Below are 12797 nucleotides of genomic sequence, written 5' to 3' on the forward strand. Positions count from 1 at the left end.
TTGTAAGAACTGTCAAGAGAACCTGTCAAGGCTGTCAAGAGGATGTCAAGACCAACTGTCAAAGGGATCTGTCAAGCTGTCAAGGAATTTAAAAGACTTGCCCTTTAAATTTTTGAACAAAAAAATCTGGAATGCTGAAAAAAACACTGCTTGCTGTGGGTACATCGGCATAGATTGGCATGGAAGGTGCGGAGGGTTAGGAGGGTGGGTAGGGCATGAGGTGGATGGGTTGGCATGAATGAGGCATGGGGAATCTGTGGAGGGTTGAGGGGTGAGTGCTAGGGGCATGTTTTTTTTCTTATTGCTTATTTTCAAACTTGGACAGTGCCAGAGCACAGAGGTAGACCTTCCAGCCTCTGCTCCACCTCTGCACCTGGCAGCCTCCGCACTCGTTCTGGGGGTGGCAGGCCCAACTTCTAATCCAGCCCACCACAACCTCTTCCCAGACCAAAATCCCAACTTCCGGGCCTCTTTTCCCCGGGTCGGGTTCACGAAACTGGGAAATGCCCTGATTCTGCGCTCCCCACCTGGGAGTGAAAATCCAGGAAATTCTCTCTCACACTCTCTTTGGCCGTTACACTGTCTCTGCCTTTTACACTCTCTCTGCCTCTCACACTGTCTCTCACTCACACTCTACGTCACACTCTCTGTCTTTTTCACACTCTCTGTCCCTCACAAATTGTCTCCCGCACTCTGTCTGCCTCATGCTCTGTCTCTGATCACATTTAGCATTCTACTTGCAGTACAGTGCCGCAATCCCCAGTTGAGATACAGTCCTGCAGCCCCCAGGTGAGATACAGTCCCATAGACCCCAGTTGAGATACAGTCCTGCAGCCCCCAGGTGAGATACAGTCCCATAGACCCCAGTTGAGATACAGTCCTGCAGCCCCCAGGTGAGATACAGTCCCATAGACCCCAGTTGAGATACAGTCCTGCAGCCCCCAGTTGAGATACAGTCCTGCAGCCCCCAGGTGAGATACAGTCCCATAGACCCCAGTTGAGATACAGTCCTGCAGCCCCCAGGTGAGATACAGTCCCATAGACTCCAGTTGAGATACAGTCCTGCAGCCCCCAGGTGAGATACAGTCCCATAGACTCCAGTTGAGATACAGTCCTGCAGCCCCCAGGTGAGATACAGTCCCATAGACTCCAGTTGAGATACAGTCCTGCAGCCCCCAGGTGAGATACAGTCCCATAGACCCCAGTTGAGATACAGTCCTGCAGCCCCCAGTTGAGATACAGTCTCACAATCCCCAGTTGAGATACAGTCCCACAATCCCCAGTTGAGATACAGTCCCACAATCCCCAGTTGAGATACAGTCTCACAGTCCCCAGTTGAGATACAGTCCTACAGCCCCCAGGTGAGATACAGTCCCACAATCCCCAGGTGAGATACAGTCCCACAATCCCCAGTTGAGATACAGTCCCACAAACCCCAGTTGAGATAGAGTCTCACAGTCCCCAGTTGAGATACAGTCCTGCAGCCCCCAGGTGAGATACAGTCTCATGGTCCCCAGTTGAGATACAGTCTCACAGTCCCCAGTTGAGATACAGTCCTGCAGCCCCCAGGGTGAGATACAGTCTCACAATCCCCAGTTGAGATACAGTCCTTCAGCCCCCAGTTGAGATACAGTCCCACAGACCCCAGTTGAGATACAGTCCTGCAGCCCCCAGTTGAGATACAGTCCTGCAGCCCCCAGGTGAGATACAGTCCCACAATCCCCAGTTGAGATACAGTCCTGCAGCCCCCAGTTGAGATACAGTCCTGCAGCCCCCAGGTGAGATACAGTCCCACAATCCCCAGGTGAGATACAGTCCTGCAGCCCCCAGTTGAGATACAGTCCTGCAGCCCCCAGTTGAGATACAATCCCACAGGTCCCAGCTGAAATCAGACAATTCTGTATACATTTCCGTAAAACCTGCCCAATTGCTGCTGGGAGCTCATGGTATCAACGCCATTTGCCTGGTTTACATAGTGGCCAGTGAAAACGAGAAAATTTTTACAAAGCACAGAGGGAATCCTCACCCTGTGTTGCAACACTTTCTGTTTTGGCTAAATGGAGAGAGAGAGAGAACATGGTCTGCATAGCTTAAAATGCAAAGGAGCAACCCCTTGAACTGACCAGAATAGTCAATGCCCTTAATACAGTTTAAGTAGTTCCACTGTAAGTGCCATCCAATGGTGATGGCAAAAGTGCGGCACTATTGACTTAATATTGATAACTCTGCGGGGTAAGCTTAGGGAGAGCAGGGAGCCGGTGTATGGGACTGTGGAGGTAGCGTCATGCCGTTCATTTCTAGGGGCATTACTAGAAGCTCAGTTTCAGACAGAGATGTAACTCTTACCCAGCCTTGCCTCCTGCTTCCATATGATTGGCCAGGGTGACATCATTTGACCACACGTCGAACTGCCACTTGCGGAGTCCCAGGACGCCGCAGTGCACGCGGCCGCTGTGAATCCCAACTCGCATGTTCACATTCACCCCCGTCACCTCTCGCACCAAACTAGAGGGGGAAAGAGTGGAAGTATATCAAATGATGCATCACGTTCGTATTGCATGAATTAGCACTCTGATGGCTGACATATTCATTTAAGAGCACCCTTTTAAATATTTCCTTTTCAGAAAGATTTGCAAAGCTCAACTTTTGTTTTTAAGGGGGGCCAAAGGAGAATACACAGAGATCAGAACTAAAGAGAGAAGTGAGACTTGCATTTATATAGCGCCTTTCAGTACCGCAGGATGTCCCAGAGCATTTCACGGCCAATTAGGTTCTTTGGTTTTTGAAGTGTAGTCATTGTGGTAATTTTTAAAAAAAAATTCATTCATGGGATGTGGGTGTCGCTGGCTAGGTCAACATTTATTGCCCATCCCTAGTTGCACTTGAGAAGGTGGTGGTGAGCTGCCTTCTTGAACCGCTGCAGTCCATGTGGTGTAGGTACACCCACAGTGTTGTTGGGGGGGGGAGTTCCAGGATTTTGACCCAGCGACAGTGAATGAACAGCGATATCGTTCCAAGTCGGGATGGTGTGTGGCTTGGAGGGGAACTTGGAGATGGTGATGTTCCCATGTATCTGCTGCCCTTATCCTACTCGATGGTAGCGGTCGCAGGTTTGGACGGCGCTGTCAAAGGAGCCTTGGTGAAATGCTGCAGTGCATCTTGTAGATGGTATACACACTGCTGCTGCTGTGCGTGGAGAGAGTGGATGCTGAAGGCTGTGGAGTGATTCGAACTGGCCGAAGCAGTGATGCTGGGGCCCTCCGGAGCAGGCCGAGTGGATCATCCGTTCAGCACTTATGGCTGAAGATTGTTGCAAACGCTTCAGCCAGGAAGCACTTAGGAAACATGGCAGCCAATTTTCACACAGGAATCTCCCACAAACAGTACCGAGATACATGATCAGATGATCCCTTGTAGTGATGTTGTTTAAAGGATCAAAAATATTGCCCAGTGTGATGGGGAGAAACCACCCCCCCCCCCAGGTCTTCTTTGAATTGTGCCACCTAAGAGGGCAGACAAGAGCCTGGGTTTAACCACTCATCCAAAAGGTGGCACCTCCCTCAGCACCGCACTGGGAATGCCAGCTTAGATTTGGAGTTGGACTTCAATACACAAACAATCTGGGGAGACAGCGGTAATCATCACTGGCCTAGTAATCCAGAGGCCCAGACTAATGCTCTGGGGACATGGGTTCAAACCCCACCCTGGTAACTGGCGGAATTTAAATTCAATTAATTAATAAATCTGCAATTGAAAGCTTATCTGTTGTTAAAATCCCCTCTGGTTCACTAACGTCCTTTAGGGAAGGGAAATCTGCCATCCTTACCTGGACTGGCCTACGTGTGACTCCAGGCCCATAGCAATGTGGTTAACTCTCTACCCCTCTCAAGGGCAATTAGGGAAGGGCAGCAAATGCTGGCAATGCCCACAGCCCATGAAAGAATAAAAAAAAACAAACCTCCGGACTCAAGAGGTGAGAGTGCCAACCAGTGAGCCATGGCTGTTAAAGGGGGCAATGTTTGCTGGAAGGGGTTAGTGAAGGGTCACGATTTTCGGGGAAAGTGACGAGAGGATCAGCTACCTGATGATGAGCATGTCCTTGTCCGGTCGGAACACTTTTCAACACCGGCAAGACAGTCCTGGATTCTGACAGCCGCAATCTAGACGACACTTAAACCTATGAATCAACACCAAACTGGGTCTGATCTCAGCACCGAGGTTGGCGAGCGAAATATATTTTACAATTTTAATCCACGCAGATGTGAAAAATGAACATGGGGGGCCAGAGTTCACTGTGTCAGGGCATGTGACAGCACCTGCCTTTAATTAATCTTGCCCCCTGCACCTTTCAGCTCATAACAATCTTGACCCACCGAGTCACTGGAAGTGCCAGGTGAAGATGGAACAGTGAAGGCAACAGGGCTTTACAGTGACCAGGGAAACCAACGGGGTATCTCCTTAACCAGTGAGAGATAAGAATTGGAAGGACTGAGAACGAGGGTAAATTCAGTGTTAAGTTTTTATTCTTTCATTTCATGTGGGCATCACTGGCAAGGCCAACATTTGTTGCCCATTCCTAATTGTCCTCGAACTGAGTGGCCTGCTAGGCCATTTCAGAGGGCAGTTAAGAGTTAACCACAACATGGATCTGGAGTCACGTGTATAGGCCAGACCATGTAAAGGTGGCAGATTTCCTCCCCTCAAGGGGCATTATTTTACCACATGGATTTTTCATGACAGTTTAATGATAATTTTTTGATCGCCAAGACTGAGTCTAGCGTTTAATTCCAGATTTTATTAACTGAACTTGAATTCCACCAGCTGCGTGTCCCCAGGCAATGAGTCCGGACCCCTGGATTACTCGTCCAGTGACATTACCGCTGCGCCACTGTCGCCCTCCCCCGCCCGCCCCCCTACAAAATGAAAAATAAAGAGAAGGAAAAAATAAGGAGAGAGAGAAAAGAAATGGAAAGGAAAAAAGAGAGGAAAACAAATTGACTTATTAAAAAACTGGCCCCTAAAAATTGAAATAATGGGATGTGTAATAGTTAATGCTGGTGTCAGGGAGGTCACAACTAACACTTGGCACCTTATTACAAGAGTCCTTTACCCATTAGAATGTAACTGCTCCCAGAAGCAAACGATAAAACGAAACTGGTTCTAAAAACAACTTTACGATGAGAGTTGGCTACGTGCTAAAATTCATAAATCCTCATCATTAATGACATCATGGAAAATTATATTGGCAGATCATAAAAGCTCGATCACATACTGCAGTGCTCTCCACTGCAAGGCCCTCGAGCCAACGGTGGCTCCCAGCGGCACTGAGTGCCATTCCCCGACTCCATCCATCCATTTTCAGCAACCGCTTTATCCTCAGAGGGTCACGGTGAGTCGGAGCTCAACCCGGCAATTATATTCCTATTTATTTTATTTTTAACATTAAAAAAAAAACGTGTACCCGGCCTATCAAAAGTCAGCCTTCTTTACGTGTCACATCGACCACGTGGTACGATGTGCCCCAATAATTATACCTAAATATGTGTGTTACACACTAGCAGTTAAAATACCATAGCAACCAGACTGGCAGACTGTTCAACCATTGGTGTCATGTTTCTTTTGGCTACTGGAGTAAGGAAGCAATGATCATTTAGTAATCAATGTGGCTGTCACGCTGCAGGTGTTTTATTTTTTGCCAAAGTGGCCCTTGCTTGAAAAATAATGAAGGCAACTGACATAATGGAACTGAACTTTAGGCAGAAACCATCATTGACCCAGGTCAACTTTAACTGAGGGTGTTAGGGCACATAATTTAGCTTCTCTCCACCAACAATATTATCATCTTATAGCAGTCATGAGCATCACTGATATCGCTGCTGGATGCACTTAAGGGCATTTTTGTTTCCCTCTCCAATTTTTTCCCAAGGCAACAACCAATGACAGACAGATAGAAGACCCTCTGGCCTGTCCAACCTGCCCCGCTCAATGGTGATAGCTTGTGCATCCACAGCACACGTGACCTCCATCCCATCTGAAACTGGACTCGCCCTAGTATTTCTAAAGGCTCATTATTTTTATTTCGAATCACGGGTTCCAAGAGTTCGCCCACAACCAGCTTTACCTTCAAAAAAAAAAGTTCCATTTATATATCGCCTTCCATGTCCACAGGAAATCTGAAGGTGCTTCACAGCCAATGAAGTACTTTTGAAGTGTAGTCGCTGTTGTCATCTAGGAAACGCGGCAACCAATTTGCACACAGCAAGCTCCCACAGACATCAACGTGATAGAGACCAGGTAATCTGTTTTTGTGATATTGGCTGAGGGGTAAATTATTGGTCTAGATATCGGGTAGAGCCTCCCTGTTCTTCTTCAAAATACTGTCAAGGGATCTTTTTACATCCATCTTAGAAGGCAAATGAGGCCTCAGTTTAGATCTCATCCAAAAGACTGTGCCTCCGACAGCCAGCATTCCCTCAGCGCTGCACTGGAGTGTCAATTTTTGACTTAAACACTGGAGTGAGACTTGAAGCCACAACCTTCTGACTCAGAAGTGAGAGCCCTACTCCCCCCATTCCGCACTAAGGCACAGCTGACACACAGCTTTGTCGCTGAAGTGAAACAGAGTGGATTAACCCTTTTGAGTACTGAATGTCTCTTGGAACTTGCACATTCGTTAACAGCCAAAAAAATCTTCTACTTCCTGGGAACGTCCTGGTCTCGATGATAAAATTCCACATGAGGCAGAACACTTGCAAACTCAGCCACAAGATGACCTTACGGTAAGACACAATTGTTTGTAGAGAGAATCAAATTGCTCCTGAAGAGAATTGGAGCCAGTCATGGTTCAGTTGGTGGCACTATTACCTCTAAGTCACAAAGATTGTGTGCTTGACTCCTACGTCGGGCTTTGAGCACAAAAACGTAGGCTGACACTTCAGAGCAGGACCGAGAGTGTGCTGCACTGTCAGAGGTGCCATCTCTTCGATCAGGGTGTTAAATTGAGGTCACATCTGCCCTCTCAGGCAGATGTAAAATATTCCATAGTGCTCCTTCAAGAAAAAGCAGGGGAGTCAGCCTTGGCCTATATTTATCCCTCAATCAACATCATAAAAAATAGATTAGCCATTCATTACCACATTGCTATTTGCGGGAGCCTGCTGTGCACAAATTGTCTGCCACATTTCCTGCACTACAACAAAGTACTTCATTGGCTGTAATGCCCTTTGGGATGTGCCGCAGTCATGAAAGAAGCAGTTCAGAGAAGTTTCACTTGACTGATTCCTGGAATAAAGAGGTTATCTTATGAGGAAAAGTTGGACAGATTGGGCCTGTATCCATTGGAATTTAGAAGATTGAGAGTTGATTTTATTGAAACATATAAGACCCTGAGGGGACTTGACAAGGTGGATGCTGAAAGGATGTTTCGCCTTGTGGGAGAGATTGGAACTAGGGGACACCGTTTAAAAATAAGGGATCTCCTACTTAAGATGGAGATGAGGAGAAAGGTCTTCTCTCATTAGTCTGTGGAATTCTCCTCCCCAGAGAGCAGGGGAGGCTGGGTCATTGAATATTTTTAAGGTTGAGTTAGATACATTCTTGATTGACAAGGGTGTCAAAGGTTAGAGGGGGTAGGCAGGAAAGTAGGGTTGAAAGTAGAGTCCACAGTCAGAGCAGTCATGATATGATCAAATAGTGGAACAGATTTGAGGGGCCAAATGGCCTACTCCTGCTTCTAATTTGCATGTATGTTCGTAAGTCATTGCATCCTGATGGCATGGTAGGTTACTGAGAGGAGTTAGTAAAGCATTTGGCCACAATTTTTCTATCTTCCTGAAATAGGCCAAGGGGTGGCCAAAGAAACATCTCTGTTTAACATAAACTGAGCAAACATGGATCAATTAGTCTAATACCACTGATGGTCAAGTTCTGAAGAGTCCATCATTCAAGATTAAAATGAATGAGCATTTAGAAATGTCTGGGTTAATTAACGATAATTTGTTAAAAACAAGCTATACTTGACAAATTCGGTTAAGTTTTTTTTTGAAGAAGTAACCAGTTGGATAAAGGGAAGATAGTAGATGTGGTACAGATCGAATTTCATAAGGTATCCGATATAGTCACTGGACTAGTCAATCCTTGGTCCAGGCTCTGGGGTACATGGGTTCAAATCCCACCACAGCAGCTGGTGGAATTTAATTACAATTAATAAATCTGGAATATAAAGCTGGTCTCAGTCACGGTGACTGTGAATCTATCGTTGATTAATATAAAAATACATCAGCTTTCCTAATGTCCTTTAGGGAGGGAAATCTACCATCCTTACCTGGTCTGGCCTACATGTGACTCCAGACCCACAGCAATGTGGCTGACTCTTAACTGCCCCTCTGAAATGACCTATCAAGCCACTTGGTTCAAAGGCAATTAGGGGATGGGCAACAAATGCTGACCTTGCCAGCAATGCCCACAGCCCATCAAATAATTTTTTTTTTTAAAAAAAGTGCCTCACATGAGGCTTGTTAAAAAAATTCAGGTGTATAGTTACAAGAGGAAATGTAGCAACTTGTAGAGAGAGTTGGATGATGGGCAGGAAATCGCGAGTCAGGTTAAAGGATGTTGCTCAGGTTGGAGAAAGGTGGGAAGATATGTGTCTAAGGGTCAGTGCTGGGTCACCCTTTCCTCGAGGTATGTCCATAGATGATCTGGGTTTGGAATAGAAAGCACGATCTCAGAGTATGCTGAAAAGAAGGGGATTGGCATGGGGAGGATTGTAGAAGACACAGACAGGCTGGTGGAGTGGCAGGCAAAATTTAATGCAAATAGTTGTGTACGCTAACATATTTTGGGGAGGAAAACAAGGGATGGGAGCAGACAAGCAATGGAAGGATGTTGAAGGGTATGGATAAATAGATGGATCTTGGTGTTTATAGAGTCAGCTACGGCTCAGTGAGAAGCACCTTGGAGTCAGAAGGTGGTGGGTCATAGTCCTCTAGAGCGCAAAATCCAGACTGATACCGAGGGAGCACTGTACTGATGGAGGTGCCATCTTTTGGGTGAGCTGTTAAGCCGAGGCCCCACCCGCCCTCAGTGGTGGGACATAAATGATCCGATGGCACTCTCTGAAATACAGCTTGTTCCCCTGAGTGTCTGGGCCAATATTTGCCCCTCAAGCAACATCATCAAAAGAGGTGACCTCGTCATTGTCGCACTGCTCCTTTGGGAGCATGCTGCACACGAGACGGTTGTCGCATTTCCTGCATCACAACACGACTCAATTGATTGTAAAGCGCTTCGGGCGACTTTGAAAAGCTCGACGTATAAATGCGAGTCGTTCTTTTTTGAAGTTGCTCTACGCGCGGCTACAGAAATCAGAATTACTTTGAGGAGCCAATCCTTGGAGTCGGCAGTTAAACAGTCCTTTGCAAACGTGACGGGTTAAATCCATGCGATACGTGCCCCGGCACCTGAAAGGATTTGACACAGCCCACACAAATGCTGAAATGAAATGTTAATGACCATAAATTGAGATAACACCAGCCCTGCTGGATCCTATTCTACTCAGTTCCAATTTCTTTTTAATTTGAAATGGTGATGGGTAAGGGGGCAGGACAAGTTTTATTATCATCAAGGTACCAGTAATAGACAATCTTTCCTAATTTGGACAGCCACAGGCATCATTAAACGCTCATCGAAGAAGGCAATGCTGCTGGGGCTCAGTAAGTTAACATTCACACCTACTGAGTAGAGCCAGGAGATTGTGGGTTCAGGTCCAACTCCAGGGCTGACATTACCATCGCCAGCAGTGAGGAAGTCCAGCACTGTCGGAGGCGCTTGCCTTTGCCTTCCTAACGGAAGCCCCTCTCCATCTGTTCTCTCAGGCTGATGTAAAAGATCGAATGGCACAGTTTTGGAGAAAGGCAGGGGAGTCCTTCCCGGTGTCCTTGTCAGTGTTTATCCCTCGTTTATCTTTGGAATTCTCTTACCTGGAGAGCTGTGGATACTCAGTCGCTTAATTTGTTCAAAACTGAGATCGATAGATTATTGGGCGCCAAGGGAATCAAGGGATATAGAGATTGCGTGGAAATGTGGAGTTGAGGTAGAGGATGAGCCATGATCATACTGAGCAGGCTCGAGAGGTTAAATGGCCTACTCAACCAACATTACTCAACCGATTACTTAGTCATCATTGCACTGCTGTTGAGGGCAGCTTGTTGTGTGCAAATTGTCTGCCAAGTTTCCTACATTAAAACAGTGACTACAGTTCAAAGGTATTTAATTGGTTGTAAAGCACTTTGGGATGTCCTGAAGCCAGGAAAGGTGCAATATAAATGCAAGTCATTCTTACTTATATCATTAAACTTCGCTAACAAGTAATTCTCCCTCACCCTACTAACAGCACGGTTATATTTCTTTCCCCGTATAACTCATGTAGAATCATGCAGCACATTTAAAATGCTGCACTGTTGGAGGCGCCGACTTTCAAATGAGATTTTAAACCCGAGGTTCCCGGCTGCCTCCTCGCGGACGTAAAAGATCTCAAGCCGCTATTCTGAAGAGCGGGGGAGTTCTATCCCGTGTCGTAGCCAATATCTGTCCCTCGACCAACATCACCAATGTGGCAGGCAGCTCCTCGGCTTAATGTCGCATCCAAAACGCGGCACCCCTGACAGTGCAGCACTCCCTCAGTACCACACTGGAGTGCCAGCCTGGATTGTGTGTTCAAGGCTCTGCATTGGGGCTTGGACCCACAAGTTTCTGACTGAGGTGAGAGAGAGAGAGAGAGAGAGAGGGTGCTGCTCACTAACGTACGACTGTGATAAGTGATCTGAACAGGATTTGCAACAAGAGCTTTGCGCTGGTTTATTGGGACTTACCAGTTTTGTTTCAAGGTGTAATACTTTCCACTTTGTGTCTCCTCGAAGCTATCCCGTTACATGATCAACTCCTCTTGCATTGGTGTATAACGTGAGCTCTGTTGTGGATCTTGGATAGTTTGTAGAGCTTCCTGAGGTTCACAGTAGACCGCAGGAGGTCCACTAGAGTCACCAATTCGGCCTGCGAGGCAGTGGTTCCCACCCGTGAAGGGATCGAGAACAAGAGGGCACAGATTTAAAGTAATTGGCAGAAGAAGCAAAAGCGAAGCGAGGACAATCTTTTACACGCAGCGCGTGGTTAAGGACTGCCTGAGAGTGTGGTGGAGGCAGGGCTCAATCAAGGGATTGGGAATTAGGGCAGGGCGGGGAAAGAGTCATTTTACCCGCCGGCTGCAAGGGCGGGTTGTCATGTTTTATTGTCTCATTCCCAGCTCATTAATAATGCATTCACGGGGGGAACACACCAGATCGCTGGCGGCCGGGCTCGGATTAGCCCACCCCGCCATGACCTCAGTGCTTCCTTGCTCCGGGCGCCATGTTTAAAGCGCACCAGAGCGCAGCCTACTTCACATCTTCAGACCAGGATGGCTCCAGGCAACAGGTTTAATGACACGTCACTGGATGTCTTTTGGACGCTGTGGAGGCCCTTCGCGATGTCCTCCACCTCTGCTCTGGCCACAGGATGGGTAGCGGCATCACCAATCCAGCATGGCAGGCAGTGGCAACGGTGGTCAGCGCCAATGCCCTGCAAAAGAGGACAGCCACCCAGTGCCACTACAGGATGAATGGTCTCATCCGTTCCTCCAGGGTAACTCACTCTTCTCATCACTCTCAACTCACATGCTCACAAACCCATCACACATCCACAGAGATCTCACACCTCAAGGGACAACACCACTAACTCTCACACACACCCTCACATCTCCATCAGGCTCATACCCTCTCGAGCTCACATCCTCGTCCTGTCCATGGCTCCGCTCACCACACAAACATTCCACACAGAGCCATGTGTCCTGCTCACACTCCCTCCATCTGTTTCCATGCGGGAGAATCTGGCTCACATCAGGGGGAGAGGTCCCAGACCGGGGGTGGAGTGGCCCACATTAGACCCCTCACTCACTTTGAGGAGCTGAGAAGCGTGTCATCGCGCTGACTGGTGAGGACGTGGACCCTGCCTGCGGTGACGATGAGGTTGGCGGTGAACACCCTCGTGAGGATCCTGCACCACATCATCCCTCTCTCAACGCAACTGTGAGTGCTCTCCCTCCTGCTTTTGGCTCTGCTGCCATGCACTAATTACCTCTACTTTGGTTCTCAGGGAGCTCTGCCAAGCGACCGACACCCTCAGCCAGCCAGTCCCTCAGCTCCATCCAGGTCCTCACCTCCAGCCATTAAAGAGCTGGAAATAAGCAGCCTGGAAGACCCGTCACAGCGTTTACCCACACCCTCCACCAGCACAGAGACACCGACCCCATTGGAACTAGATCTAGAGTAGGCTAGGGTTCACAAGCTGGTGGTCACCGCACAGACACACGTCCAGTGCAGAAAGAGGCAGGTTTAGCCGAGCTCCCCGGCACCCAGAGGGCTGCTGGGCAAGAGACATCTGCGAGGTCCGAGTCAGATGATGAGCCTCTGGGGCAACTGCTGGACACAGTGGAAGGCCGCCGTGATGTCCTCTATACCTGCTCCGGCCGCAGAAGGTCCACCAGAGTCACCAATCCGGCCTGGGAGGCAGTGGCAACAGCGGTCAGCGCCACCAGGCACTCCAACTCACCGCGGAGTCAGCAGAAGGTGGAGGAACATCACACAGAGTTGCTGGAAGCCCTCAAAAGAGCGGTACGCAAGTCGGAGGAGTGCGTCTGCCCGTTCTCCGATGAAGTGGTGCCCACATGCGCCACATGTGGAGGTCTCCATGGGAAGAATGGC

At 48.2% G+C, this 12797-nt stretch overlaps 1 protein-coding gene across 1 annotated transcript in view; it reads right to left on the minus strand.

The window, feature by feature from the left end:
• The window catches only part of adcy5 (adenylate cyclase 5), a 360956-nt gene that overhangs the window by 122333 nt on the left and 225826 nt on the right, over positions 1–12797 (minus strand). Inside the window, exon 4 of the mRNA XM_078551313.1 lies at positions 2347–2505. Coding sequence (XP_078407439.1) covers positions 2347–2505 — 159 coding nt within the window. The remainder of the gene's footprint in view (positions 1–2346; positions 2506–12797) is intronic.

This window comes from Cetorhinus maximus, chromosome 11 (genome assembly GCF_964194155.1).
Source record: "Cetorhinus maximus chromosome 11, sCetMax3.hap1.1, whole genome shotgun sequence".
Lineage (NCBI taxonomy): Eukaryota > Metazoa > Chordata > Chondrichthyes > Lamniformes > Cetorhinidae > Cetorhinus > Cetorhinus maximus.